This window comes from Paraphaeosphaeria sporulosa (genome assembly GCF_001642045.1).
Source record: "Paraphaeosphaeria sporulosa strain AP3s5-JAC2a unplaced genomic scaffold CC84scaffold_7, whole genome shotgun sequence".
Taxonomy (NCBI): Eukaryota; Fungi; Ascomycota; class Dothideomycetes; order Pleosporales; family Didymosphaeriaceae; genus Paraphaeosphaeria; species Paraphaeosphaeria sporulosa.
The window spans coordinates 1914078-1937446 of NW_017253366.1; the positions used below are offsets into that span (position 1 = coordinate 1914078).

Here is a 23369-nt window from a genome sequence, read left to right on the forward strand (position 1 = left end):
CTCAATTCTGGTCTCCATTGCCATGCACCCACCTAACTGCACCTATCAACACCGCACGCCAATCAATTCGGGCTCAGCCGATGCGAAAACCAAGCGAATCAAATGCGCTAATTCTGAGGCTGCGGCTTCGCCTAGACTCGCTTTGTCGTGTGAAGATGTACTATGTAGAACTATCTCGCGTTCCTTGAGGCATGATCCTGGCACCACTCACTACTACTACCGTTGCAAAGTGTATACATCACTGAAGGGAACTTACGGATTCTTCTTCATTACATGCATCCTTAAAGGTTTGAGACACAGTTATGGCAAACTTACCTATTCTATCGCACGTGCTCGACATGCTTATTGGGAGCCTGTGTATTGCCATTCTCGGCCTCAACACACAGCATCGTGGTGAAGGGCAGAGTCGATAGCCTGAATCCCAGCCGCGTCAAACAACCGGGATTGGTCTGCTCATGTGGGCGGCTTGTGGAGGCGTTGTCGACATGTTGTTCTTGCTGTGCCTCATCAGTGCGAAAGCCTTTCGCCGCAACGAGGTATGTCGGCCCTGCAGATATGTGATAGAATCTGACGGGGCACAGTTGGTCACAGTCAGCACGCTCTATTGGTACATCGTCCTTTTCGTCGCGACATTCATTTTCGTCAGGCCTCTGATCATTCTCAGCTACACATACTCGGAGAACAACCACTCCGGAACGATGGGGATGTGAAGCTGGTAGGTACTGGAAGCGATGCGCATTCTCTCTGCCACATTATGCGAGTCTCGCGGTATCTCTTTATTCGCGCCTTCATCCTATCGGCAGGTCTACCAACACCGGTTCTTTGGAAGAAATTCAGAATGCGCAGGCTCGCTATGGGTGACCGGATGACAGAGGAGGCGCAGTCAAACCAACAGAAGAACACAATAGAAGAGGGAAATTGGGCTCAAATGCCCGTTGTTGGATGGTGGACTGACAGGCATTGCAAGGGGCGTCGACTGGGATAGGAATTGCGGGCGACTATCGATATCAAAGCGCCATTGCGAACCATGGCAGAAAAGCTCAGACGAATCGTTGCCCGGGATCGGTCCCAAATGACAACGGCCGCCCACCAGTTGCAAGAGTTCCCCAGAGCAAAGTGTAATTTCGCGATCCTCCGCCAAGGGCTAGCTCTGCCCGAACGCGACTCGCGCGCGAACATTAATGGTGGGCTCGCGTGGGAACTAACCATCCTGGGAGCTGTCACTATGCCGTCCGCGGCTCGGGCAATTTCGACCCTGGACCCTTTGCCGCAGTGGATAAAGTCACGATGCCCTTATGTTGTTGCGATTCTCCACCTTTCCTGGTCGTCGCTCTCTTGAAGTCGTTGTTCGTCACTCTTTATGCGGACCTCACTTCACGACTATACCTAATACTAATAATACAACAACCCACACACTCCTTACTAACCAACAATACCTAATAAGCCATCAACGATAATGTCTCCCATCCTCTCGACCCTCTTGTTCGCGGCTGCCGCGACCGCGCAAGTGACAACCTCCATCTGGATGCCGTCGCCTTACCAGGAGGACACACATATCGGCTTCTACGCTTCTGTAGTCGGCGTCAGCGAGGGAAAGACTACACTGGCTCTCTCATTTGATAACAAAACCGACCTGGCAACCGCGGGGTATATCGTAGAGGACGAGCCCAACACGATGACCTTCTACGGGAGCAGCCGCTTCGAAAGTGTCACCACGACCACAGATGTGTCCGACGGGCTGGCGCTCACAATGGGATACGGATGTCAAGAGACGAGTGCGCGGGGAGGCGTCAGTGTCGGCGCAATGTGCCGCTTCGCGTCTGAAGGCCCAGCAGTATATTCGAGCGTCTGCGAGAAGTACTCAGACTACACGGATGTCTACACCACGACCAAAGAGTTTGCCTACGGCGATGACTATACCGTCACTGAGACGACCACCATTGATTACCGCACAAGGGTGCCTTCATACTGCAAGTCTGGCTCCACACTACCCGAGAGCATCATCGCGAACACGTACATGATCGAGCAGGAGGAGATTGCTACCTACCAAGTCGTCATCACCGCCGGCGCAGACAAACTGAGCGCTACGGCCGGCGCAACGCCATCGAGCAGCGGCCCCGCACCCACCGGCACAGGCGCCTTTACGCTGCATAAGGGGCAGAACGTTGTCCCTACGGAGACCGGCAGTGCGCTGCCAGTGCAGGAGACGGGTGCCGCTGGCGCTCTGCTGGCCCTGCATCCCGCTCTTGCGGGTCTGGGCGCTGCTGCGATGGCTTTCTTGCTTTAAGCTTTGCCTTGACTTTTTCCTTTGTTCCTTTCGACTACGACAGTTTATGATATTCACGTACGGCGTGGAGGATTTGTGACCTCGGCTGGGGATGGTTGTTATTTGGGTTGGAGAGGAGGAAGTGTGGGGGAGAGGCCGGATTGCTGCTTTGCAAGATCGAATAATGGATGAATATGTGAGATACCCGCAGAAATGCATCGGAGCGATTATGGATACGTGTGCTTCCAGTGCGACCGTCGCTACGTCTGAATGACCGGCCACTAGGGATGTGAGGATGCTTCGACAAATCATTTACCCCAGAACAGAAATTGGCAAGTCCATGATACACTACCCAGTTCCCCCCAAGTTGTGATCTTGTTCCGTTCGTCGTCCGGAGCTGTTCACAATGAGCAATAGCGTTAGACTGAACGACGAAACAATCATACGCTGGGAAAGACTCATAGAGCTTTCGAAGAATGACTCTTTCAACCACGCGCCAAAATCATCAGGACCTCACCCTAACAGCGTTAATCGGAAAATCCAGTTCTCATTCGCTCCTTATCCCCGCATGCACTGCTCAACGCTTCGACACCTCCTGCACATAGCTATCCAACCTACCCAAGCTCACTTGCACATCATCGATTACTGTAGTCGGCTTAGTCTTCTGTTGAATGCTCTGCGATACTCTTGAAGACTGAGAGGGTATTTCGAAAGCCGACTGCGCGGATGAAATTGTTGGGTTGAAAAAAAATGCACTGCAAGCCTCCAGTAGCTCCACTGCGCAGTGTTTTTCTCGCACGAACCGGCTCCCAAGCGTCATTCTCTTTCGACCAACGACTTCACTCAGAATTATGCACTGCTCTCACGCAGGTAGTTCGCGCAGCGCAGGCTCGACGCTGGCCTCTGCAGGTTTCCGAGTCTCTGACAGCGCATGCCGGTTTGTATGAGCGCTGGCCTCGACAAGCTTCGGCATCGCTTGTATCTCTGGATGTGTGGATTTCGCTGTCCTTCCTTTCCGCTTTCTTAGGAGTAGCCAAACACAGGCCGCGACTAGTGTTATTCCGTCGACACCAGCTATGACGCCGCCGGCAATGGCAGTAGTGTTCGTACTCGAAACTGTCTGTGTAGGAGATGAGGGAGCTATGGAAATGGACGTGCTCGTGGTTGCCGAAATAGAATTTGCTGACGAGCTGGCGGTTCCCGTGGCAGTGGCTCAGGGTAGTGTCGTGTCTGATGTTGAAGCGTTGACCGATTGCGCCAGCAAGGCCTCGCCATCTCCGAGGACATATCCATCATTGTTGTTGCAGCATTGCTGTGCAATATCCGTATTACCGCAGCAATAGCTTCCGTCTTTAGACACCGTGATGTGCACGTCGTCCGCCCTCCCGTCAATAATTTCTATTTTATTCCATCTCATTATCCTGACTATCCGCACGATAAGCGACTGGCCTTTCTACATATCTGGAGTTTGAGGGAGCCTACTCTGGCCGAAAAGACATAGTTGTATACAGGCTGGGCAGTTCCAGGTCTTGTCAGTACACGACTCGCGCCAGTAGTCGTCGGCGGTCTGACAAAGTCCATGTTGAGCGCATGCGTCCCATGACACGCCAGGCCGTGTGCCATGGAGCTGGCAGCACATGCTTTCGTTCCCTTGGTTCCCTGGACATTGCCGATATCCGTCTGCAAGTTTCGTACGGTTATTCCCAGTTTGGCCGTTCTTAAAGTAACAGCCAGGAACATCGAATTGGACGGTAAGATTGGAAATTAATAGGGAACTTGTCAGTAGAGTCAGCGAAAGGCGGTGACTTCTCAACGGACGCACCTACGGGTATTTAAGGAGGGGTCTGATTGAAGATGCGACTGTGTAATGTTGCACTGCATGCACCGCGGCTTGCCATGATCAGAGCTGAGAAAGAAAGGTTCCTGCCAGCACTGTCTGTGCGTCAGCGTTTTTAATCCTTTGAGCCGCTGTCGGCGCCATATGTAGCGTAGGTGAACGGCCTAGCGGCGTGTGAAGCGGGGGATGAGACCACATCGACTAGCCACTGGACTTGGGTGTGCGAGAACTCCGACAGACTGACCGACAGAGGGGGAATAGAGACGCGAGAATGGATCTAGCCATCAAGCGTAAGGTCGAAAGTTAGTCCAACCATGCTCAGATACAAGATAATTGTAGTTGGCCACCACCGGTGGACTTCTGAGTGAGTTAAAGACAGCACCTGGAGATAGAACACCAGTAGCGGGTACCACTGAGGCCATAGCGTGCAAGACAAACACCTATTGAAGTACGGGATCTATGGGGCTGGGAACATGGCTGAATAAAGATTTAGAATCAACTCTAACCCTACATGGTAAACACTGTGAGTTCAGCCAGATTATTTATCGTAACTATGAGAAAGCAGGAAGAAGGTCAAACACAATGCCTCTTTCCCCACTATCACAAGCCACCACGAGCCGGAAAATAACCATGGAACCCAAAGGAAAAGAAACTCAAACCCTTCACCCCAGAAGCCACCCCATATGAAGGAAGAAAGCAAGACGGCAGCAAAACGACCCTACCCCCGGAGTTCCACCCCTCATCGACAGTACTTTGCACCCGGGTATTCCTGCGCCCTGAAATGCGGGCACTCTCCAAAAATAACCTTCTCAAAGCACTTTTTTCTCTCCTCCCCTTTCCTCTCCATGCAATCCGAGTACTTCCACTTGTAGTTCAAAGGGTCGAAATCCAGGAACAGCGCCAACACGTGGTCGTTGTTGAGCGTCTTGATGCAGTGCTGCTGATTGTCGGGCCGGTACGGACAGATATTGGCACAAGCGCCCTCGTAGTTGATGTATTCCGCTCCAAGACCGTGTTTGTCGGCGCAGGACTTGGTCTTGGTGTCGTTACACATGACGCCACAGTCTATCCTTATGCCGTCACCGGGTGGGGGCGACGGGAACGATTCGAACTCCGCGTCAATGCGCTCGGACGCCGAATATACGCTGTGGTCGGCGCCGTGGAGGATGTAGGAGTCTAGGTGCGAGCGGAGGAAAGACTTGATCTCGTGCTTTCCCATCATGTTGATGTATTCGGCCTGGTCACGGAAGAGGTTGAGGGCGAGATTCTTGCGCTCTTTCGAATTGAGGCATTCGTGCTTTTGATGTCAGGTTCATTGAGCTACCATTGGGAAAGGATATTCATCGGAAGGGAAGAGGCGTAGAGGCAGTGCGCGAGAAGGGACGGAGAGCGAGGCGGAAGTGAACTTACCTCGTCTATCACCTTGTCTAGATGTACATGAAGAGACTCATGGCCAGGGCGTTTGTGGCATACCGCGGTACAGGCGTAGGCCTCGTGAAGATTCCGCGTGTGTTCACATAAGTTCTTACAATTTATGCAGATGCGGTCTCGCGCCTCCAGGTGCATGAGTGATGAGGAGACGGCAAGTGCTCCTGTTATGTTGGTAGGGGCAGCAAGGGTGATAGGAAGAAGCGCGACAACGGCCGCGATGATGCATTCGATAAGCATGGTGAATCGAGATAAAATATTGAGAAAGCCTGATTGTGGAGATGACCTGAAGTGAGGATGCGGAAAGACTGACTTGAGGGGACAAGACGAAAGGCAATATAGTCATGCTAATTAGGATCTTTTTAGCCAACAATCCGCAACTGAACGGACTCTAGGATTGTTTTTCATATTATCGTTGATAGCTTCTGGCTGGTACGAAATCGGTTGAGAAGTTAAGCCTGGTTTCGTCGGCAGTCTATCTACTACAGTTCCCGACCGATGACTTTTCCAGGCTTGTAATGGACACGCTACGACCCCATCCGTGCGTTTTGTGGAGAAGGAATACATTCTTCACAAGCCTCTATTTGGGATGGCTTGAAACGCTTCCTTTAGCAGTGGATATTCCAACGTGTGCATACCCCCAGGTGGATGGTAGAAAGTGGGTGGCCTCAAGAGCCATGCCAAATGTAACTCAAGATCGAAAGCTCCCCAGCTAGTCGGTTCTTGCGAACGAAAGTTGCAGGAAGTCTTCGCTCGGAGTGTCGGTGCATGAGTGAATGCGCGCACGTGGCGAGCTGGCGCATGGACCTGGTAATGGTGAAGTTCGGTTCCTGTGGGGTCTGACTGTGGATCGGTGGGGGCAAAGACCATGGCACAGGTATTGGTCAGCCTCAACATGCGTGAATAGTCTGGGAGCACCCACGAAGGAAGTCTCGCGGCGTGCTACTACCATTGGTTCGCTGTAGGGGGGTGGTTGTGGGACGACGAGGATTGGAAGCAGTCTATTGATGTGTAGCATCACGTAAACTTGGACCTTCCCCGGGGTCAATTGCTGAGTGGGCTGACTCTCGATCTCCTGAGCATCAAAAGCAACGTCACGAGCTCATGGGACGACTTGTCTAGTGACATACTGCTCGTACCGGCTCGTCCCGCTGTATGACTTGTGATGTCTCCGTGCATAGATAAAGACCAATTCGATCAAAGACAGGCGTGATGATCAAAAGGGAGGCCGCGACCCAAACGTAAAGGCACGCATCCGTCGTCAGCCGACCCTGCACGCAACGCAGCACTTGAGGTCACCCTCGACAGCCCGGTTGCCGATGCCCGGTTGATGCAGCATGTTGTGCCTGCGTCCGTCATACACACGCGCGGTCTGGTCAGTGTCGGGTCGGCACTTGGGTGCCCCTCGGTGTCCGAGCGCGGGTCGGCGATGTGCCCCTCCACGTTTCATGGGCTGCAGCCCCGCGCTGCGAACTTTCTGCTCAGCACAACAACATCCGCAACGCAAATCTACATTTACAATGGCCAAGGGAAACTTTGAACTTCTGGCGCTGGAGAACCCTCTCCTTGACATCCAGGGTGTCGGGTACGTTCCTCCCCCCGCAATTGGCGCAAACTGGCAACCAGCAGTGAAGCTAACGACCTGCCCGCAGCGACGAGAAGCTGCTTGAGAAGTACGGCCTCAAGGCTAACGATGCCATCCTCGCCGAGGAGAAGCATCTTGGCCTCTTCGAGGACCTGATCCAGAACTACAACGCCGTGCTCATCGCCGGTGGAGCTGCCCAGAACTCTGCCCGCGGCGCACAGTACATCCTCCCCGAGGACTCGACCGTCTACATTGGCTGCGTCGGCAAGGACAAGTACGGCCAGACGCTTGAGGATATCAACAAGAAGGCTGGTGTCAAGACCGTCTACCGCTACGATGAGAAGGCCCCTACCGGCCGCTGCGGTGTCGTCATCACCGGCCAGAACCGCTCGCTGTGCACCGATCTTGCTGCCGCCAACCTGTACAACGTTGAACACTTGAAGCAGCCCGAGGTCTGGAAGTACGTCGAGGGTGCCAAGTTCTTCTACGTCGGTGGCTACCACCTGACTGTCTCCGTGCCTGCCATTTTGGCCATTGCCGAGCACGCTGCTGCCAACAACAAGGTACGCATGAAAGCTCACATGACGTGAATCACCGTTGACATCCTGCAGACTTTCGTCCTCAACCTCTCCGCTCCCTTCATCTCGCAATTCTTCAAGGACCAGCTGGACTCTGTCATCCCCTACGTTGACATCCTCATTGGAAACGAGTCCGAGGCTGCCGCATACGCCGAGTCCCACGACATCGCATCAAAGGACGTCAAGGAGATTGCTAAGGAGATTGCCAAGCTCCCTAAGAAGAACTCCAAGAAGGAGCGCACTGTCGTCTTCACCCAGGGCACTGACGCCACCATCACCGTCACTGGCTCCGAGGCCGCTGAATACCCCGTCCACGCCATCAGCTCGGACAAGATCAACGACACCAACGGTGCCGGGTATGAGCTCCGAGATCCAGGTTAGAGAGGTGGTATGCTAAATTTGATTATAGTGACGCTTTCGCCGGCGGTTTCCTCGCCGGTATTGTCGCAGGCGACAACCTCAAGGCCGCCGTCGACAAGGGCCAGTGGTTGGCCAAGCTGAGCATCCAAGAGCTGGGCCCATCGTACCCGGAGCCTAGGCAGACCTACACGTCCAGCTGAACGCTTAGCAGGAGAGCGTAAAGCTCGTGTATTTCAACAATCTACGAGAGCGCATCGACACAGAGTCGACTTGCTTGTAAATTAGGCCGGTTCGGCCCGCTTCGACATCTCCAGATATTTGGGAGCATGGTCTGGCTATAGAGGGATAGGAATGGCCGTTCAACAGCTATCGGCACAAAGAACAGGCACAGTATGCCTGAAAAGCATTTCATAGAATACCCGCCTTCAACCTTCACACTTGCATGTTGCTCGCCATGTCCTACTCGTCATATCACATCTCAGACCGCAAATAGGTAGCGGGGCGGACGTTCGTCTCTGATACTGGTTTTGGGGGCCGCTTCGCGTAACACTACCCAAAATTGGCGCAGCTGGGCCAGCTAAACTCCTGGGCCAACTACACTTTAATTACATGTCACTGCACCAACACATATGCCTAACTCGACGCACTTTTCCGCTATACGAAATTATCTAGCATCCGAAGGCTAACTGCGACGTACCTGTATTATTGTTACGATCCCTATCGCCGTTCACGTCTGCCCGTCATCGCACGCGCTCAGGTACACGATCTTGTCTACCTTGCGTCACTTTCCTTTCCGAAGAATAAGGTACGTGACGATGAGTCTCTACGTATTACTTTAAGTTGATCTGCGTATGCAGAACGATTTGGAACAGTATGAGCCAACCTACAATAAAGTTGCAGTTTGCAAATTCGGACAGTATAAGTCGGCCCGCGTCACCATCGGAGACTTCTGAGACGGATTACATTGCCAGCGTTCTTGAAAAAGCGTCCAACGATGACCTGACTCAAAGCTTCTCAAATCTACAGACAGCACCACCCAAGATCGCCTACTTCGGGTCAAGTCCATATACTGAACACTCCTTCATCTCACCTTTGTCAACGAGAGACACGTTGCAGATTGATGAATTGCTTCGGAAAGCTGAGGCCGACCGATACAGTAACGCAATTTGCATCATCGAGAACATCTCGCCTACCTACATTGGCATTCTTGGGACAAAATGGGGCATCAGCCCTTCTTTCTTCGCTGACCACGCAAAGCACAGACACAAAGATCATTTTTGGGATCGATCTGTTCGCTGGTCCTGGGTACCAGACGATCAAGATGCCAGAATGATGTCCGAGCCACAGCACATGCATCTTGATGGTATGTTTGAGTACCATCATTTGAGTAGTATCCAGAGCGCGGAAAAGCTGGGATGCTTCCCCAACACGTTTCCAAGAGACTGCTTTAAAGAGGGAAAATATCCAGTTCAGTCGAACACACGAATGTCGTACTGCCGTGCACAACGAAACCTATGTGAGTTGAGTCTCCTACTGATGACTAACAATTCTAACATGAAGGCAAGATTTATTCCTTGTGGATGCGCCTATCGCATGGACTCATGGTCTTAAGCCTTCAGACAATGACCTTCGCACAACACTCCGACTGCAATATTCCTGTAGCCGTGGAGGTGTCATGCTGCCACAGCTGTTCTACCGCGAGCATTACTGTCTTTTTGAATCCTTGCGCACCGTATTCCAACACGGCTGGCATAGATCCCTCCTCTTCGAAGATATCGAAGGCGTCCTACCAGGCCACCCCATGCTTTACGTGATTAGCAGCTCCCTCTGGGAAGCTAATCTTCGCTTTCTAACTACCACTATCCGCGACATCAGTTTCCGTGACCTTCGCGACCCCAGTGACTCCACCAATGACAAACTCCATGATCAGCGACAGGACCTCGACTACCTCCGCACCTTCGTGACTGAGACGCTCAAATGGTACCCTCCCACGCTCCCATCATACTTCCTCAGCCTGCCGAAATACGATCAACGGCATCGTGATCATATCGCGGACAACTCGGAACATCCCATACAAAACCTGAGGCGCATCCTCAAGGACGCAGAAAATCTCCAGGGCTTCCTCATCGACACGTTCCAGCTGCTCATGAGCTCCGTCAGCGTGCGCGAGAGCAGGCTGAGCATCGAGCAAGCTCGGCTGAGTGCGGAACAGGCGCGGCGCAGCGCATGGCTCACGCAACTGGCCAGCGTGTATCTCCCGCTTTCTGTGGTGACGGGAATTTTTGGGATGAACCTCAAGGAGATTAGCGAAGGGCCGCCGAGATGGTGGTGGGCGGTCGTAGTATTGGTCGTGCTGGTGGTCTGTACGGTGGGAATTTACTACTCGCTGAGGGAAGTGGAGAAGATTGCCGAAGAGAGGAGGCAGAGAAGGGTGGAAGGGCGACAAGTAAAGAGGGTTAATGAGAAGCCCAGGGACGGGAGAGGTGGTGTTTAACGGTTTCGAGGACGGTGCTCACGAGTCTCACTGACTACCCTCGCGAACATTTTTCGACACCCTTAGGATTAATTTTCGAATACTTGTTTACGTCATTCGTCTTCGACAGCACTTGCAGAATCTATAGAGCAATACGTCAACCTCCACGGCCTCTCCCTCTCCCTCGCGAATACAGGCTGTGAGGCACAAATTGTAGTGCAGACATGCTGGACGCAAGCCCGTCCATTGCTGTCTGAGTGGATGTCTGAGCTGTTGATGACTCTCCACTTCCGCGACCGCGACCGCGACCTGAATCACGGCTTCCCCTTGGGTGGGTGAATCCTCCTCTTCCCCGTAGCTTCACCGGCGCCCTTGGACTATCTTTGGCTTCTGTCTCCTTGTCTTCCTCTTCGTCGTTGTCCCTGACGTCCTCGTCTTTGACAAGTTCCACAGCTTCGCCGTTAGCTTCACTGGCCCGTCTCCTGCTGGTGGTAGACGTGGTCGAATTCATTGTGCTCGAGCGCCTGCGATGGGGCGGCCTAAGCATGGAGTTACGGCGGTCGATGCCATCATTCACAACGAAGAAGTCGTACTCCCTTGGAAATTGGTGCTTGTCTATACAGTGCAGGCGCCGCTTGTGTGGCGTTGAGCAGAGGCGATCGCAGTCAGGAACGAGGCAGGCATACTGGGTTCCTGGGGTTAGCTAGCTGGACACGAAGGGGATGCACGGTGAGCACGAGCGTGGCATATCGTTCCAGGAGCGAGGTATCCATTTGATGCACATGGTGAACCCCGGGTGATGGGGTCGACTCGACCTACCGTCTTCTCCCCGCGGTCCCGCCTCGCCGCACTGATGGGATCGTGGTTCTCAGCAATGTGCAGACCCAAGAAGTGGGCGTCCGGGAAGTTCCGCTGGCAATCTGAGCAGCGATTCATATGCGCCTGCTGGTAGTGCACGTCATAAGCCTCGAAGGAGGCGAAGGAGAGAGGCCCGTGGGGCGGCAGCGAGCACTTCATGACGGCGGGGTGGTCAGACACGGCGCTCGCTGCGTCGCGATCGAGGTGCACGAGCTTGGCTTCTACAGAGTGGGCGCGCGAGGAGGGTGTTGCGGGGAGGTCTGAGGACGGCAGCGAGTCCGAGCGTGAGCGCTTGAGTCCCATAACGGGAGGGTGATGGTGGGGTGTGTGAGAGACGAGGGATGGTACCTTGACGTTCCGGTCAGTGCAGCTGGGCTGGCCTCGAACGGGCGCGTGGAGGGACCGCAGGGCATTTCAGCCTGGCTGTGGCGTGATCTCTGGAGTGCGAATGCCGCTGCACACAGATGGACGGTGGTGAAGGCTGCGGTCCGCTCGTCGCCGAGGCGCGCTTCCCGCTTCTGCTGTAGCGCACCTGAGCCCTCGCTCGGCCGTTGCCCGCTGCTCACCCATCGCTTTTCGTGTCTTGCTTGCTCTCGCCCCTCGCCCACCACCACGCCCCCGCCGCAAGCACGCCTTGCGCGCCGTCTGTGCCCGCGTCCCGGTTGCCTGTCTCTCGCTGCTTGTGCCTTGCTGGGGCATAACTCGCATTGTCCCTCCATGGAGCAGACCAGCCACGCCGCCCGCCGTTTCTCTCCCCGTGCCCGCGTCTGACCTTGGACGACCGTGGCGCCGTCCATGCCCGTGGCCCGCCCTGCCTCCACCTGAAGCATGGCCACCCACACCCACCAGCTTCTCAGGCACGAGCAGCCCCCGCGCCCCCCGCCGCACCTGCTGACGGATCCCCTCAGGCGGGCGCGCGCTGTCGACGAGCAGCTCACCACCCTCACCGAGGGCAATGCCTCCGCCAGCGAGCTCGCTGCGCTGCTGCACGAGTCAGTCCCCCCGATGCCGTGCTGTGCTGCCCGCTGGTGCTGACCCTGCCAGGTACCGCGTCGCCTGCGAGAATGTGCTCTTTGCCGACTTCGAGCTGGCCTCTGCCAACCAGATCGAGCCGCAGCTCTGGGCCGCCCACCTCAAGGTGAACACCATCTTCCGAAAGGAAAACCGCTCGGTATGCCCGTCCCAACATGTGGCGCACACCTCCCGCTGACGATGGACAGCTGAAAAAGCATGCAAAGGAGCGCGTTGTCGAATTCCGAAAGCTGCAGAAGAACTACCTGCAGTTCATCAAGGCGAGCCAGCGCTTCTACCGCCAGTACATTTTGAACCTGGACGCCCAATTTGAGGGCATCCCCGAGCTGCGCAAGGTGGCCGGCACCTGGAAGGATGACGCTTCCCGTGCCTCGAACCGCCAGCGCATCGCGGCCTCGCTCAAGGGCCAGGTGCTGCAGTCCTGCTACCAGACGCTCATTCAGCTGGGCGACCTCTCCCGATACCGCGAGACCGAGCTCGGCGACGAGAAGGAGCGAAAGTGGGGTCCCGCCATCGGCTACTATAACTTGGCCGCCGACATATATCCCGATTCTGGACACTCACACAACCAATTGGCCGTGATCGCGCGCGAGGACGGAAACCACTTCCGCGCAGTGTACCACATCTACCGCTCCCTCGCTAGCAAGTACCCGTACCCGCAGGCCCAGGGAAACCTCGAGTTGGAGTTCAAGAGGATCGTAGCCGCTTGGGACAAGGGGGAGCTGATCAGCAACCATCGCACTGCCGACGGCACTAATTCCGGGCGTGCCTTGAACGCGTGGTTTGTTCGACTCCACAGCAAGTGCTACAAAGGGGAGGACTTCAAGGAACATGATGAGCTTGAGGGCGAGGTGCTCAGCCAGCTGGCCGTCGAGTTGAAGGAGCGCTCCTTGGAGGGTGTTCTCCAGAAGATCATCTCGATAAACCTGGCCGCCGAGTACTTCTCTACGATGCAACTGCAGGGCCCATCTCCACCGACGAACATCCTCAAGACGTATTTTTACTTCCTCCGTCTCAATGTTAAAACGTTCTTTACGCTCCTGCAGGTTATGCAGCCCGAGTTGGAACGCTCATCGGAAGGCGATGATGTCACCCAGAATGGCGAACGTGCACCGCAGCTTTCGGACAAGATTACTGCTGTTGCGCGTCGTGTTCTACCCGGTCTACGATTATACAGCACATGGTTCACGCGATTTTGGCACGTGCTCAATGCAAATATTGCCGACACCTTGACCAAGGTCGAGGTACAAGAGCTTTGGAAAGCCTACGCTGCAACACTCACCCTCTTGACCTCGAGCTTCCCCGCGGATCAGCTTCCACAGGACCCGTCGGACAGCTACATGCTCGAGGAGGACATTGAGACCATTGGATTCCAGCCACTGGTTTCACCAGAGACCATGAGGGTCTGGTACAAAGGAGGGGACATGAAGCCAAAATGCACGGACGTTGAACGCAGCCATCCGAACGTGGAAATGCTCATGCGGGTTAGAGACCTGCTGATCGATGGACTGATGCTCACGCAGAACCAGGATGCGCCTCTCGACCTCGACGGCCCTCGCTTCATTTACCGCGAGGAAGGACTACCTTCGGAGCTGCTCGCGAGCCCGCACAACCGCAACAGTGGCTCTCCTGTAATGCCCGTAGAGACCGTAGACTTACCGCTTTTCACGCCACCTGTGCCTGTTGCGGAGGACCAGAAGTCGCACAGCGTTGTCGCTCCCTCGGAGACAGCTTCCACTACCGCAGCTAAAGATTCCGCGATGAACCAGATGGTGGATGACTTGGTCGGCCCAGACGAGGGTTTGGATCCTTTGCCGGAGGAAGACGAGAACATCCCGCCGACCCCGCCAGCGAACACCTTTGAGGATACGGCATTGGTTTCCGATGGGACGTACGGTCCAGCGACGTTCTCGATCAGCGACCTTGTCAATACGGTGCAGAACTACAAAAAGCCGGCCGCCTCTCCATCTCCGGCGACCCCGCTGTTGTCCACGCCCATGGGCCGTGTCGCTTCCTCATCGTCGTCTCGCGGACCTGCCAACCTGCCATCACTTCCTGATGGCCAGTGGAATACGAACTCCATCTGGAACCGGAACTACAATGGTACGCCTGGACCTTCCTCGCCGCTGATGCCGAACAGCGCGAACGACGTACGCAATTCTCCACTGAACAGTGTGCGTCCACCACCTGGGTTTTCTGGACACGTCCGTGGTGACTCTGCGACCTCGCTCCGCAGTTCCGACTTTCCTATGTCCAGCGCGAATCCAGCTACCCGCCACGTCTCCGGCGTTCAAGGTGGGCTCGGGAGCGGCGCCGCCTGGGGAAACCCCGCCGCCTCGAACTGGGGTCCTGTCTACGGAAATGGCAGCGCAAACGGCGCGTACGGCCACGGCGTCTACGGCCAGGGCTCTGCCTACGGCCAGCAGTACGACGCGCGCAACGGCCCGTACAATCAGAGCCACCGCGCGAGCGACTACGGCCTTGCGAGCCCGTTGCTGTTTAACAGCTCGTATGTGGATAGGCAGCCCAGCTCGTATGGCCAGACGCCGCCGAATGGGCAGGGCGGTTGATAGAGTGAGCGAAGCCGTGTAGGCTGGCTGCTTTTTTCTCCATTGACCACCACCTCCCTGCGTACGATCTCTACGCCCTCGTATCAGAACGACAGGATTTGAGTGGCAGGCAGGCGTGCGGGTGTCCGTCGGCATATATGACTCAATACAACGGCCCGACGAGCATCACAAACGTAGTTGGGCACGTGGACAGGACGTGCGCAGGTGTTGAACTTGGCTACCACGTGTGTAGGCGGGGACTCGACTGGACTGGATCGGTCGCACATACCGAGAAGGTGTAGCGCTTCTTTCTTCCGGTGGACTTGAGTGGTCTCGAACCTGTGGAAGTGTGGTTTGACTGGTGGGGGAGCGATGTCTCTTGGACGCGTACTAGGATCAAGAGAAATTGTAATTCATATTGGACATGCATTGAATTGGATTTGTATCTTTCCACTGGCTTGAGGTTGTGCTGAGGGATGTTCTCGTGACTACGTGTGAGAGGGTAGGGTGGCTCTAGGGGAGTCTTGGTCAGCGCGAAGGCTGTCTTCTATGTATACTGTAAAGTACTGCGTCTATACCGCAGTCGACATTCGACAAAATGGTCTGATGCAGTAGGTGCCGGGCGGGATCTCGGCCCGAGTGCTGTGCCTGGTTGCTCGCGAATTGTCAACGCAGCAACAGTCCTGGGCGGCGTTGAAAGCGAAAGCGTTCTCAATCCTCGGCCAGATCGAAGGCGTGCTTGCATCTTCCCGAGGATTGAGAATGCTTCTCCGGGCAACACCGCCCAGACCGATGCTGCGTCGGCTATTCGCGAGCGCCACCGCGAAGAGTTCCACGGTCGCAGGCACATTTCGTCTGTACCAGCACAGTCCTTGTGCTGGGAACCGCGCAGTCCACATCCACATCCACACCCACGCTTCGTCCAAACCCAGTGAAAACGGTGATCTGGCCCCAATGCCGCGCTAATGTGCAAACAATCCGACGACCGACCCGTCGCAAACGCCGCCCGATGCATGTCCTGTCCTGCCACGTTATACCATCCCAATGCCGTCTACTCATTCTCTTCGTCCTCGTCATCATCGGACCCCACATCCGTCCGCTCAACAATCAGATTCCCACTCCGGCCAATGCGCTCCCGTATTGTCCCCCCAGCTTCGACATCGTACACCTCGCGCGGCATCGGCGACACAAGCTGGAAGTCGTACGCGTGCGCGAAGCCTGCTGGTTCTCGTGCGTCGGCCAAGTTGTCGTCCGAGGAAAGGAGCTCGTAGCACTCGACGAAGGCGTAGAGTTCTTCGATGTGCGCGTCGCTGGCGAACCGCCGGACTACGCGGTCGGCATTGGGCATGCGCAGGCTGATGCGCACCACGTCCTTGTCGGTCGCAGGGGGCTCGGGGGGGATGCTTGAGGCGCGCCATTTGCGCCACTGCGCGAGGTCAGCGGCGTGCTGCTCGGCTGCAGCCTGGCGTGCGAGGGCCTCCTTCTCCTCGGCCGCTTTGCGCTCGGCTTCTTCCTTCTTTTTGCGGGCGCGCTCCCGGTCGATGGCGAGGGAGCGCTCGTATGCGGAGTTCTGCTGCTCGCGGATGCTGCGTGTGGCTTGCTGCTCTGCGCGGGTGGCGCGCGCGCGGGCCAAAGGCTCGCTGTGCGTGGTGATGGCTGTCCGCAGCTTGGCGAGAAACTGTGCGGGGGGCGTGGGACCGGTGATGCGCGTCGCGATGCCCATGGCTGTCGAGGAGACCTGGGGCGTGTGCACGATTAGGCCGGCGAAGGGGAACTTGGTGCAGTTGAGCGAGGTGGAGACTTGATAGGCTTCGGAGTCGTGGACGTTGCCCGCCCACAGGATGATGTTGTTGTTTGGGTCGCGGATGAAGTCGACGACTTCTTGCGAGAGGAGCGTCTCCCGGATGAAGGAGGCGGTCTCGTCGTGCTCGGGCGAGATGAGGATGACGAGCAGGAACTGGAGGTTCTTCTTGGCCAGATCGAATGCCTGGGCGTACCCGTTCTCGAAGAACGGCAGCTGATTCTCTCCATACTCTTCCTCAAATTCTCGGATGAACCGTGCGGCAGTGTCGCGTGGGTTCAGCGGTCTCCGCCCACCAGCGGCGTTCCGCCTCCCTGCGGCCGCGGCATTTCCGCCTCCAAAGAGCCGGGTCAAGGGCGGGAACATCCACCCCACAAAGCGGAACCATCGAGAGAACAAGGAGTAGACGAGGGAGAAGGGTGCAAAGAGGAGGGCGAGGAGCAGCGGCGGGCGGACGGCGACTTGGTTCTCGGGCTGGGGGACGACACGAGGCGCGGGCTCTATCCGCGAGCGTCGACTGGATGTGGAGGAGCGCGGCGAGCCGAAGGCGTTCAGGAGCGTCTCCTGCCGGCGGGTGTCCTGCGGTGCGGCGGCGGCGGCGGCGGCGGCGGCGACGGGGTCTTCTGCGGGCTCGCCATCGAAGAAGCGGGCTATCGCAATCTGCACGTTGTCAGTCGGGGGCGGGGGCGGGCAGGCGCTTGAAGGGCAGGCGCATACCTGCACGTTCCACTGACACCGCTGCAGCAGGGGCACGGCATCTTTGAGCTCCTGGTCGGTGACGGCGGTGAACTGTTGGAGCGCAAGCTGCTGCTCTTCGGTAAGCTGCGCGACGTCGACGTCGGCGTCGGCCATCGATGGTGGTTGGTTCCGATTGGCACTGCTCACGGTGCAGATTTGTCGGAGAGACAGGCTGCGCGGGGTGGAGAAACAGTAGTCTCAACGTCAGGACAGGGTGGCTTCGCGGCGGGCGCCTTGTCCACGGCTGGGGTTGGGCCCATGACGGTGCAATTGCGGGAGCGACGGTGCATGTCGCGCGGGAACGCTAGCCGGCATGGGCACTAGCGTATTGGAGAGCAGCCCTGTCTCAACCGCCCAACGTTGCTGTTACAATCACACAAACCCCTTGTAACACTTGCTGCCCAGCGTCGCAATATCAAATCCTCCAGCTACCACTCACACTTTGAGAGGACCCAATCCGTGGACGCTATCCTCCTTCGGCTCCCGGCTTCTGTCAGAGACAGCCAGAGCGGACACCAACTGAAGACCAATAGCTGTCAGGAGTTTGGGCCATCCCTTTACACGCACGTGCACATCACTCCCACACGGTTCGAGCTAGCTATTGCCACGATAGGGATTGGCTGCATGACTGGGAAGAAATCAGTCTCTTCTGCTGTGACGTTCTTCTTCTAGACGAGCGGTATTAGAAAACATCACACGTTCCCGTCCACCCAGGTTACATCCCTACGGTCTGAGCTCTGGTCCGGTAAGATTGCTGATATAAAACTTCGTCTCAAAGTCAATTCGGGCCTGATTCGACCATCTCCCCTTCAATGCTTCTGCCAACAGGCGCAGCTACTGATTGAGACATGCCTCACCCATTTCGTCTTTACCAAGAAGATACGATTGCAATGGATAACAGCCCTTTTGAGAGCTCGTTATGGAGTTCGCCTGGGGTCGGTCTCGGGTTTATATTATATATCGTTTAGCGGTACTGGCGTTCCTTAGGCACGAAGAAGCTGCTGCTATCGTGCACAGATTGGCTCGCAACGAAATTGATAACAACACCCTCGAATGTCAACAGTGTATATTGATTGCGGTTGCGATGCAGTGGCTATATGCAGGAGAGCGTTGCACCGATTTGGTGCCCTCGTCTGTCTCATTGACCAATCAAGCTTGTTTCACGGCCCGCAAGGCTGCACTAAAGCTCATGCAAGAGATTGAAATGTAGGTGCGCACTCTTCCTGTGTTATCTCACTGTATCATACGTTTGAGGTTTTGTAGTGCAGCATGTTAGCATGTGTGAACAGGGAAAGGTGTTTTCAAGCTCGGATTTCCTATACGTTCTACCAATGTCAACCCTAAGCTCGAATTTGAGTGCTTGCTATACATCGTGAGGTGCTTAAGTCATTCTGAGCCAAGACTGTGGCCCGAGCCGTTGAGAATTGTGTTGGTCGTTTTTGTCGGCTTGCAGCTCAAAGACCTGACTATTGCATCGATATCGATAGGTTCGTTCACCACGTGACCGCCGTCTCCATATCCGCACCAGTCTGCAACCGCCCCCAGCTCTCTAAGAGTATCTCACATTTTTATGCTTTGGCTTATTGGCACTACTGTATCGTATCCTGTATGCTCGAGCAGTATAGGTCTGGACCGAGAGGTTCAGTTCTTGGATCATGATTGAGGACTCTACCAGCCAAAAAGGAGACAGCGAGTTAGAATCCATTGCAGAAACGATTCTTTGCCTCTGTTGACGTCGGTATCCCGTTGCGTGGCCATCCCCTGGGAAGACATCGAACGGCGCCCAACCATAGAATCCAACAAACCCTCCCAAACGATCTCGGCCTATAAGAAGGGCAGTAATGGCCGTGGCTCACTCCGGCTGATTCACCCCCACACGACCTTTGCGACCGCGAGAATGGACGCTGTGTAATTCATGAATGTGCTTACCGCGTGCAAGATCGGAGCGTGTGACGAAGCGCTTCGCGAGTGGTCCTTGCCTAAGTTGCTCTTGAAGATCCCGGAACAAATATTGGACATGGTCATCTAATTCTGATGGCCAACGGCACTTCAGATCGTACGTGGAGCTCTCGGAGTCGTTGGACAACAAGCGGGAGATGCTCGTGGGTGACCTGGGATCCTCGCAGGGTTTTGTAAGGGTGGCCATGTTTGATGGGATGTGCAATATATTGGACGTATTCCATTCATTCAATGACTTATGTACGTCATGTATGTCGCGGGAAAAAGCATTTGTGGTTTGCTAGTACCGCACTTGCGGTACGTCCACAGACTCGAGCGATCGCGCCCCCCCCCCCCCCCCTAAACTCAACACTCTCGCATTTCTCTCAATCGCTCGAAGATGATTTGCGTAGTAACCCGCCAGTACTTACGTTATATTCTATTCAACGGCTTATATTCCAACAAACACTGCTTCCCTTCTCCAGTAACTCATCGATGACTTTATCAGCCGAACATTGGCGCCAGAGTTCCTACAGAGATCTTTACATCTTCAGGATATGTCTGTAGTTGTCGACAGGGATCCAAGCAATGAAGTACCAAACATCCTCTGAGGACGTGTCAGCAGATTTCGCATTTAGCTGATGCATGACTCGGACAGACCTGGTCGTTTCGTACCGTTGTGCGTTATCGGAATCCGTGGCAAAATCGAGCAATCTCTCGAGACCCACTCACAGCGCGGGATGGGCTACCACATCAGGCATGTCAACTGCGAAAGGAACGATCTCGCCTTCAAAACCCAGATAAGTGTCACCAATACACAATAGCAACATCCTAAACAGAAAAATGTGTTCGAGGGTGCGATAACTTCGTTCGCAAAAGAGTTCGCACCGGAGAGTACGGAATACTAGTCTAGCAGCCAAGGCTTGGAAGTTCCTGTTCCAAGAAGGTGATCAAATTGCAGTTCCGATCTACAGCTAAACGCACTGAAAGTAAGTAAAGATTGGATCTAGTGATGTTTAGAAATTTCATAGTCCTGAGCAAAGGGGCAGTGCATCAAAAGGCCCATAAAATCTCGACATCCACGCGCTTCTCACACAACACCTCCAGTGATTTGCTTCAGTTCACCATTTGTTCTGGTCAAAATGTTGCATACCTCTTCACATGGACAGCAACTTCTTATTTTGCTCGGCTTCTTAGCGGCTGGGCTGTGTCAGGATCAAAAAGCAGATTCTATCAGGGCCTGTTTGGACCAGGGTGGCGTACAAGCAACGATTTCTACAGACGCAACCTGGGCCAAGGACACTGCCGCATTTCAATTCAGAATTGCTCCTGAGCCGGTGGCTGTTGCATTACCCCAGGACAAGAGTCAAGTCGCGACAGCTCTATCGTGTGCTCGCAATGCTTCTGTCAAAGTCTCAGCCGTCGGACGCGCGCACTCATTCCAAGGCTACGGCTATGGCAACCCTGGGAACCTTGTCATCGACATGCAAGCCTTCACAGGTCTGAGCTTCGACAATGCCACCAACCAACTAACATTCGGAGGAGGCGCCAATGTTGGCCCTGCCGCTAAATATCTCTGGGACAACCACCGCCGACATTTCCCTCACGTACGAGGGTCGCACGTAGGCCTCGCCGGGAGCACAATGGGCGGCGGTTTCGGAACCACAAGCAGATTCTTGGGCATTCCCACGGACAACCTTGCTTCCGTCGAGTTCATGTTGCACAACGGATCCATAGTCACTGGCGGCCCCGGATCGGATCTGCACTGGGCAGCACAAGGTGCTGGACCAAGCTTCGGAATCGTGCTGTCCGCAACGCTCAATACGCACGCGATTCCCATCGATGGCGCCGTCAGCTATTCTCTCACGCTTGGAGATGTAGACGTTGACATTGCGAGTGCAGCTCTGCTGAAAATCCAGCAGTGGGTTACGAGTGGACAAGCACCCGACGAGTTATCACTCCGGTTTCAATTGGGTACCTTTGCTTCGGCCGGCTTCTTCTATGGCGTTGAATCTGATTTTGATCGAGCATTCGCGCCACTCGTAGAATCAGTACGCTCCGTTGCGCCTGCGGTCAATCTCACAAAGACTGTGCTGCCATCTTTCTGGGACGCGGAAGTGGCCGCCGTTGGGCCCGGTATGAATGATGCCGCGGGGGGACAGCTTGGTGGTCGCGCCTTTTTCGTGCAGTCTTGGACAGTCACAAACGACCACGCACTCTCGCAGAAGCAGGCGAAGGCGCTCTTGCAGAGCTACCACAGTTTGAACCGCACTGATCTCATAGGATCTGGTTTTCTCGATCTGTGGGGTGGCATCAGCCGAGACATTGCTGATGCTGATACTGCGTTTGCCCACGGCAAGAATCTCTGGCTGATCCGTGTTGACGGCCAACTTGTGTCCGGGATCTGGCCCAGCGACGGCAACACTCATATGCAAGCGCTTATGAAACCCTTCGAAAGCGCGTTAAAGAAGTCGGCCCCGCTGCGTAGTTTTGTCAACTACGTCAATTCAGAGCTTAGCGTCAAGGAGTGGAGTTCTAGATTGTATGGCTCGAAGAACTTCGCGAAGCTTCGAAAGATGAAGGCAGCCTTCGATCCTGAGGGGATGTTTTCTGGGTACGGTCTCGCTATTCCCGCCAAATAGAGGCATCGGTGTATGGAAACAATACTACACAATATAGCACAATCATTCGGCTGTACACAAGTTGGTAATGGCTCCGCCCGAACTATTGACTATCAAGAATATCCGTTCCCTTCCTATACATAGTACTTGGCTAACGACGCTGTACATTCTACGCTCCAGAAATCAAGGCTTGATTTCAAGCTTTTCTCCGTTCACATGGACAGTAGCCGTATAGAATGGCCGCTGCTGGACTCTGCGCTCCGGACCTAACGCGTGGAACACCATCCTCAACTTATTCGCGTTGCCGAATCGCTGGAAGCTGGCGCCACCTGGCCCTGCCAATTCGCAGCCAAATTTCTTGCCACTACTAACAAGTGGCTCTTTCACTCTTGTGTAGGGTCCCATGATATTCTTTGATGTGGCGTATTGTACGTCGTAGGTCTCGTTGTTTGTCCAGTGCGTGCTGTATGTGAGGAAGTAGATGCCATTGCGCTTGAAAATGTACGGTGCTTCCATGTTTTGTCCATCCCAGAAGCCTTGGTCTCGGGGTTTGAGAAGGTATACGGCATTGCCAATCCATTGAACACCTTCCTTAGGGCCTGTTATCTCATTAGCTTTCCGGATACCTAGCCTCAAAATGAGCCAGCTATGGATGTTCTTACCCGAATGTGCTACCTCTCTGATCTCCAGCCGACCGGACGGGTTCTCAGCTTTGTATACAATGTACTGCCGACCATCTGTGTCTTTGAACCATGCAGGATCAATAACACCATGCGACGAGCGATTACACTGTACGAAGTCGTTCACGGGATGGTACAGCCCATGGATCTTGTCACTGATGGCAGCTCCAATGCACTGCGACCCCTCCTTCTGTTTATCATCTGCAGTGAAGTACCTGCGCTACCATCAGTATACCAAACGCTAGCGGATGGACATCACCGGTAACACTTACATGACGTATTTGCCATCATGTGCTCTCCGCATCACGTCCGGCGCCCACATCCTATTCGCATTCGCCCATGTCGCCTCCTCAATGGCTAGCAATTTCCCACTTTCGAAACGCTTCCAGTCAGTGAAGTTCTTGCTCTCGGCACCGCGAAAGTCCTTCCCGTTCCACGTCGCGAAACTGAACCACGTCCCGTCAACATTCGTTAATGATGGATCGGGGAAGTTGGTCTCAAGGAAGGGCCCCTCAACACCACCCGTACAGGGCGCGTCGCGCGCTTGCAGCTGTGTGTCGGCCAAGGAAAGAGGTGAAGCAAGCGCCGAAGCGGTAAGGACTGCAAGGAGCGCGAAAAGCATAAT

The 23369-nt window shown here is 55.0% G+C and overlaps 11 protein-coding genes across 11 annotated transcripts; 6 read left to right on the plus strand and 5 right to left on the minus strand.

Annotated features, from left to right (window-relative positions):
- Window positions 1-485: 485 nt before the first annotated feature.
- On the plus strand, window positions 486-710 carry CC84DRAFT_1219328 (uncharacterized protein; the record flags this gene model as incomplete). Its single annotated transcript, XM_018183071.1, has 2 exons — window positions 486-536; window positions 582-710. The coding sequence occupies 2 exons, from the start codon at window positions 486-488 to the stop codon at window positions 708-710; spliced, it is 180 nt and encodes a 59-aa protein (XP_018034475.1).
- Window positions 711-1456: 746 nt separating this feature from the next.
- On the plus strand, window positions 1457-2287 carry CC84DRAFT_1219329 (uncharacterized protein; the record flags this gene model as incomplete). Its single annotated transcript, XM_018183072.1, has 1 exon — window positions 1457-2287. One exon carries the CDS (start codon window positions 1457-1459, stop codon window positions 2285-2287), a length of 831 nt encoding a protein of 276 aa, XP_018034476.1.
- A 218-nt stretch (window positions 2288-2505) lies between these two features.
- Window positions 2506-3650, minus strand: CC84DRAFT_888378 (uncharacterized protein). The gene is made up of 2 exons (XM_018187799.1): window positions 3421-3650; window positions 2506-2778 (listed from the first exon to the last, which is right to left on the minus strand). The coding sequence occupies exons 1-2, from the start codon at window positions 3560-3562 to the stop codon at window positions 2615-2617; spliced, it is 306 nt and encodes a 101-aa protein (XP_018034477.1). The 5' UTR covers window positions 3563-3650; the 3' UTR covers window positions 2506-2614.
- Window positions 3651-4842: 1192 nt separating this feature from the next.
- Window positions 4843-5771, minus strand: CC84DRAFT_1219330 (uncharacterized protein; the record flags this gene model as incomplete). Its single annotated transcript, XM_018183073.1, has 2 exons — window positions 4843-5400; window positions 5514-5771. 2 exons carry the CDS (start codon window positions 5769-5771, stop codon window positions 4843-4845), a joined length of 816 nt encoding a protein of 271 aa, XP_018034478.1.
- A 1280-nt stretch (window positions 5772-7051) lies between these two features.
- CC84DRAFT_1219331 (Ribokinase-like protein) lies at window positions 7052-8254 on the plus strand (the record flags this gene model as incomplete). The annotated part of the gene is made up of 4 exons (XM_018183074.1): window positions 7052-7116; window positions 7184-7679; window positions 7728-8050; window positions 8104-8254. 4 exons carry the CDS (start codon window positions 7052-7054, stop codon window positions 8252-8254), a joined length of 1035 nt encoding a protein of 344 aa, XP_018034479.1.
- Window positions 8255-9581: 1327 nt separating this feature from the next.
- Window positions 9582-10818, plus strand: CC84DRAFT_888453 (uncharacterized protein). Its single transcript, XM_018187800.1, has one exon. The coding sequence runs from the start codon at window positions 9730-9732 to the stop codon at window positions 10546-10548; it is 819 nt and encodes a 272-aa protein (XP_018034480.1). The 5' UTR covers window positions 9582-9729; the 3' UTR covers window positions 10549-10818.
- CC84DRAFT_1166226 (uncharacterized protein) lies at window positions 10613-11824 on the minus strand. The gene is made up of 2 exons (XM_018178900.1): window positions 11347-11824; window positions 10613-11212 (listed from the first exon to the last, which is right to left on the minus strand). The coding sequence occupies exons 1-2, from the start codon at window positions 11686-11688 to the stop codon at window positions 10685-10687; spliced, it is 870 nt and encodes a 289-aa protein (XP_018034481.1). The 5' UTR covers window positions 11689-11824; the 3' UTR covers window positions 10613-10684.
- A 389-nt stretch (window positions 11825-12213) lies between these two features.
- On the plus strand, window positions 12214-14987 carry CC84DRAFT_1095963 (uncharacterized protein; the record flags this gene model as incomplete). Its single annotated transcript, XM_018174640.1, has 4 exons — window positions 12214-12377; window positions 12430-12574; window positions 12606-14810; window positions 14874-14987. 4 exons carry the CDS (start codon window positions 12214-12216, stop codon window positions 14985-14987), a joined length of 2628 nt encoding a protein of 875 aa, XP_018034482.1.
- Window positions 14988-15871: 884 nt separating this feature from the next.
- CC84DRAFT_1123871 (uncharacterized protein) lies at window positions 15872-17698 on the minus strand. The gene is made up of 2 exons (XM_018175665.1): window positions 17485-17698; window positions 15872-17427 (listed from the first exon to the last, which is right to left on the minus strand). The coding sequence occupies exons 1-2, from the start codon at window positions 17617-17619 to the stop codon at window positions 16018-16020; spliced, it is 1545 nt and encodes a 514-aa protein (XP_018034483.1). The 5' UTR covers window positions 17620-17698; the 3' UTR covers window positions 15872-16017.
- Window positions 17699-20481: 2783 nt separating this feature from the next.
- On the plus strand, window positions 20482-22286 carry CC84DRAFT_1166229 (FAD-binding domain-containing protein). The gene has a single exon (XM_018178901.1). The coding sequence runs from the start codon at window positions 20586-20588 to the stop codon at window positions 22083-22085; it is 1500 nt and encodes a 499-aa protein (XP_018034484.1). The 5' UTR covers window positions 20482-20585; the 3' UTR covers window positions 22086-22286.
- Window positions 22167-23366, minus strand: CC84DRAFT_1249743 (Arabinanase/levansucrase/invertase; the record flags this gene model as incomplete). The annotated part of the gene is made up of 3 exons (XM_018184292.1): window positions 22167-22663; window positions 22727-22959; window positions 23017-23366. 3 exons carry the CDS (start codon window positions 23364-23366, stop codon window positions 22248-22250), a joined length of 999 nt encoding a protein of 332 aa, XP_018034485.1. The 3' UTR covers window positions 22167-22247.
- Between the last annotated feature and the right edge of the window lie 3 nt (window positions 23367-23369).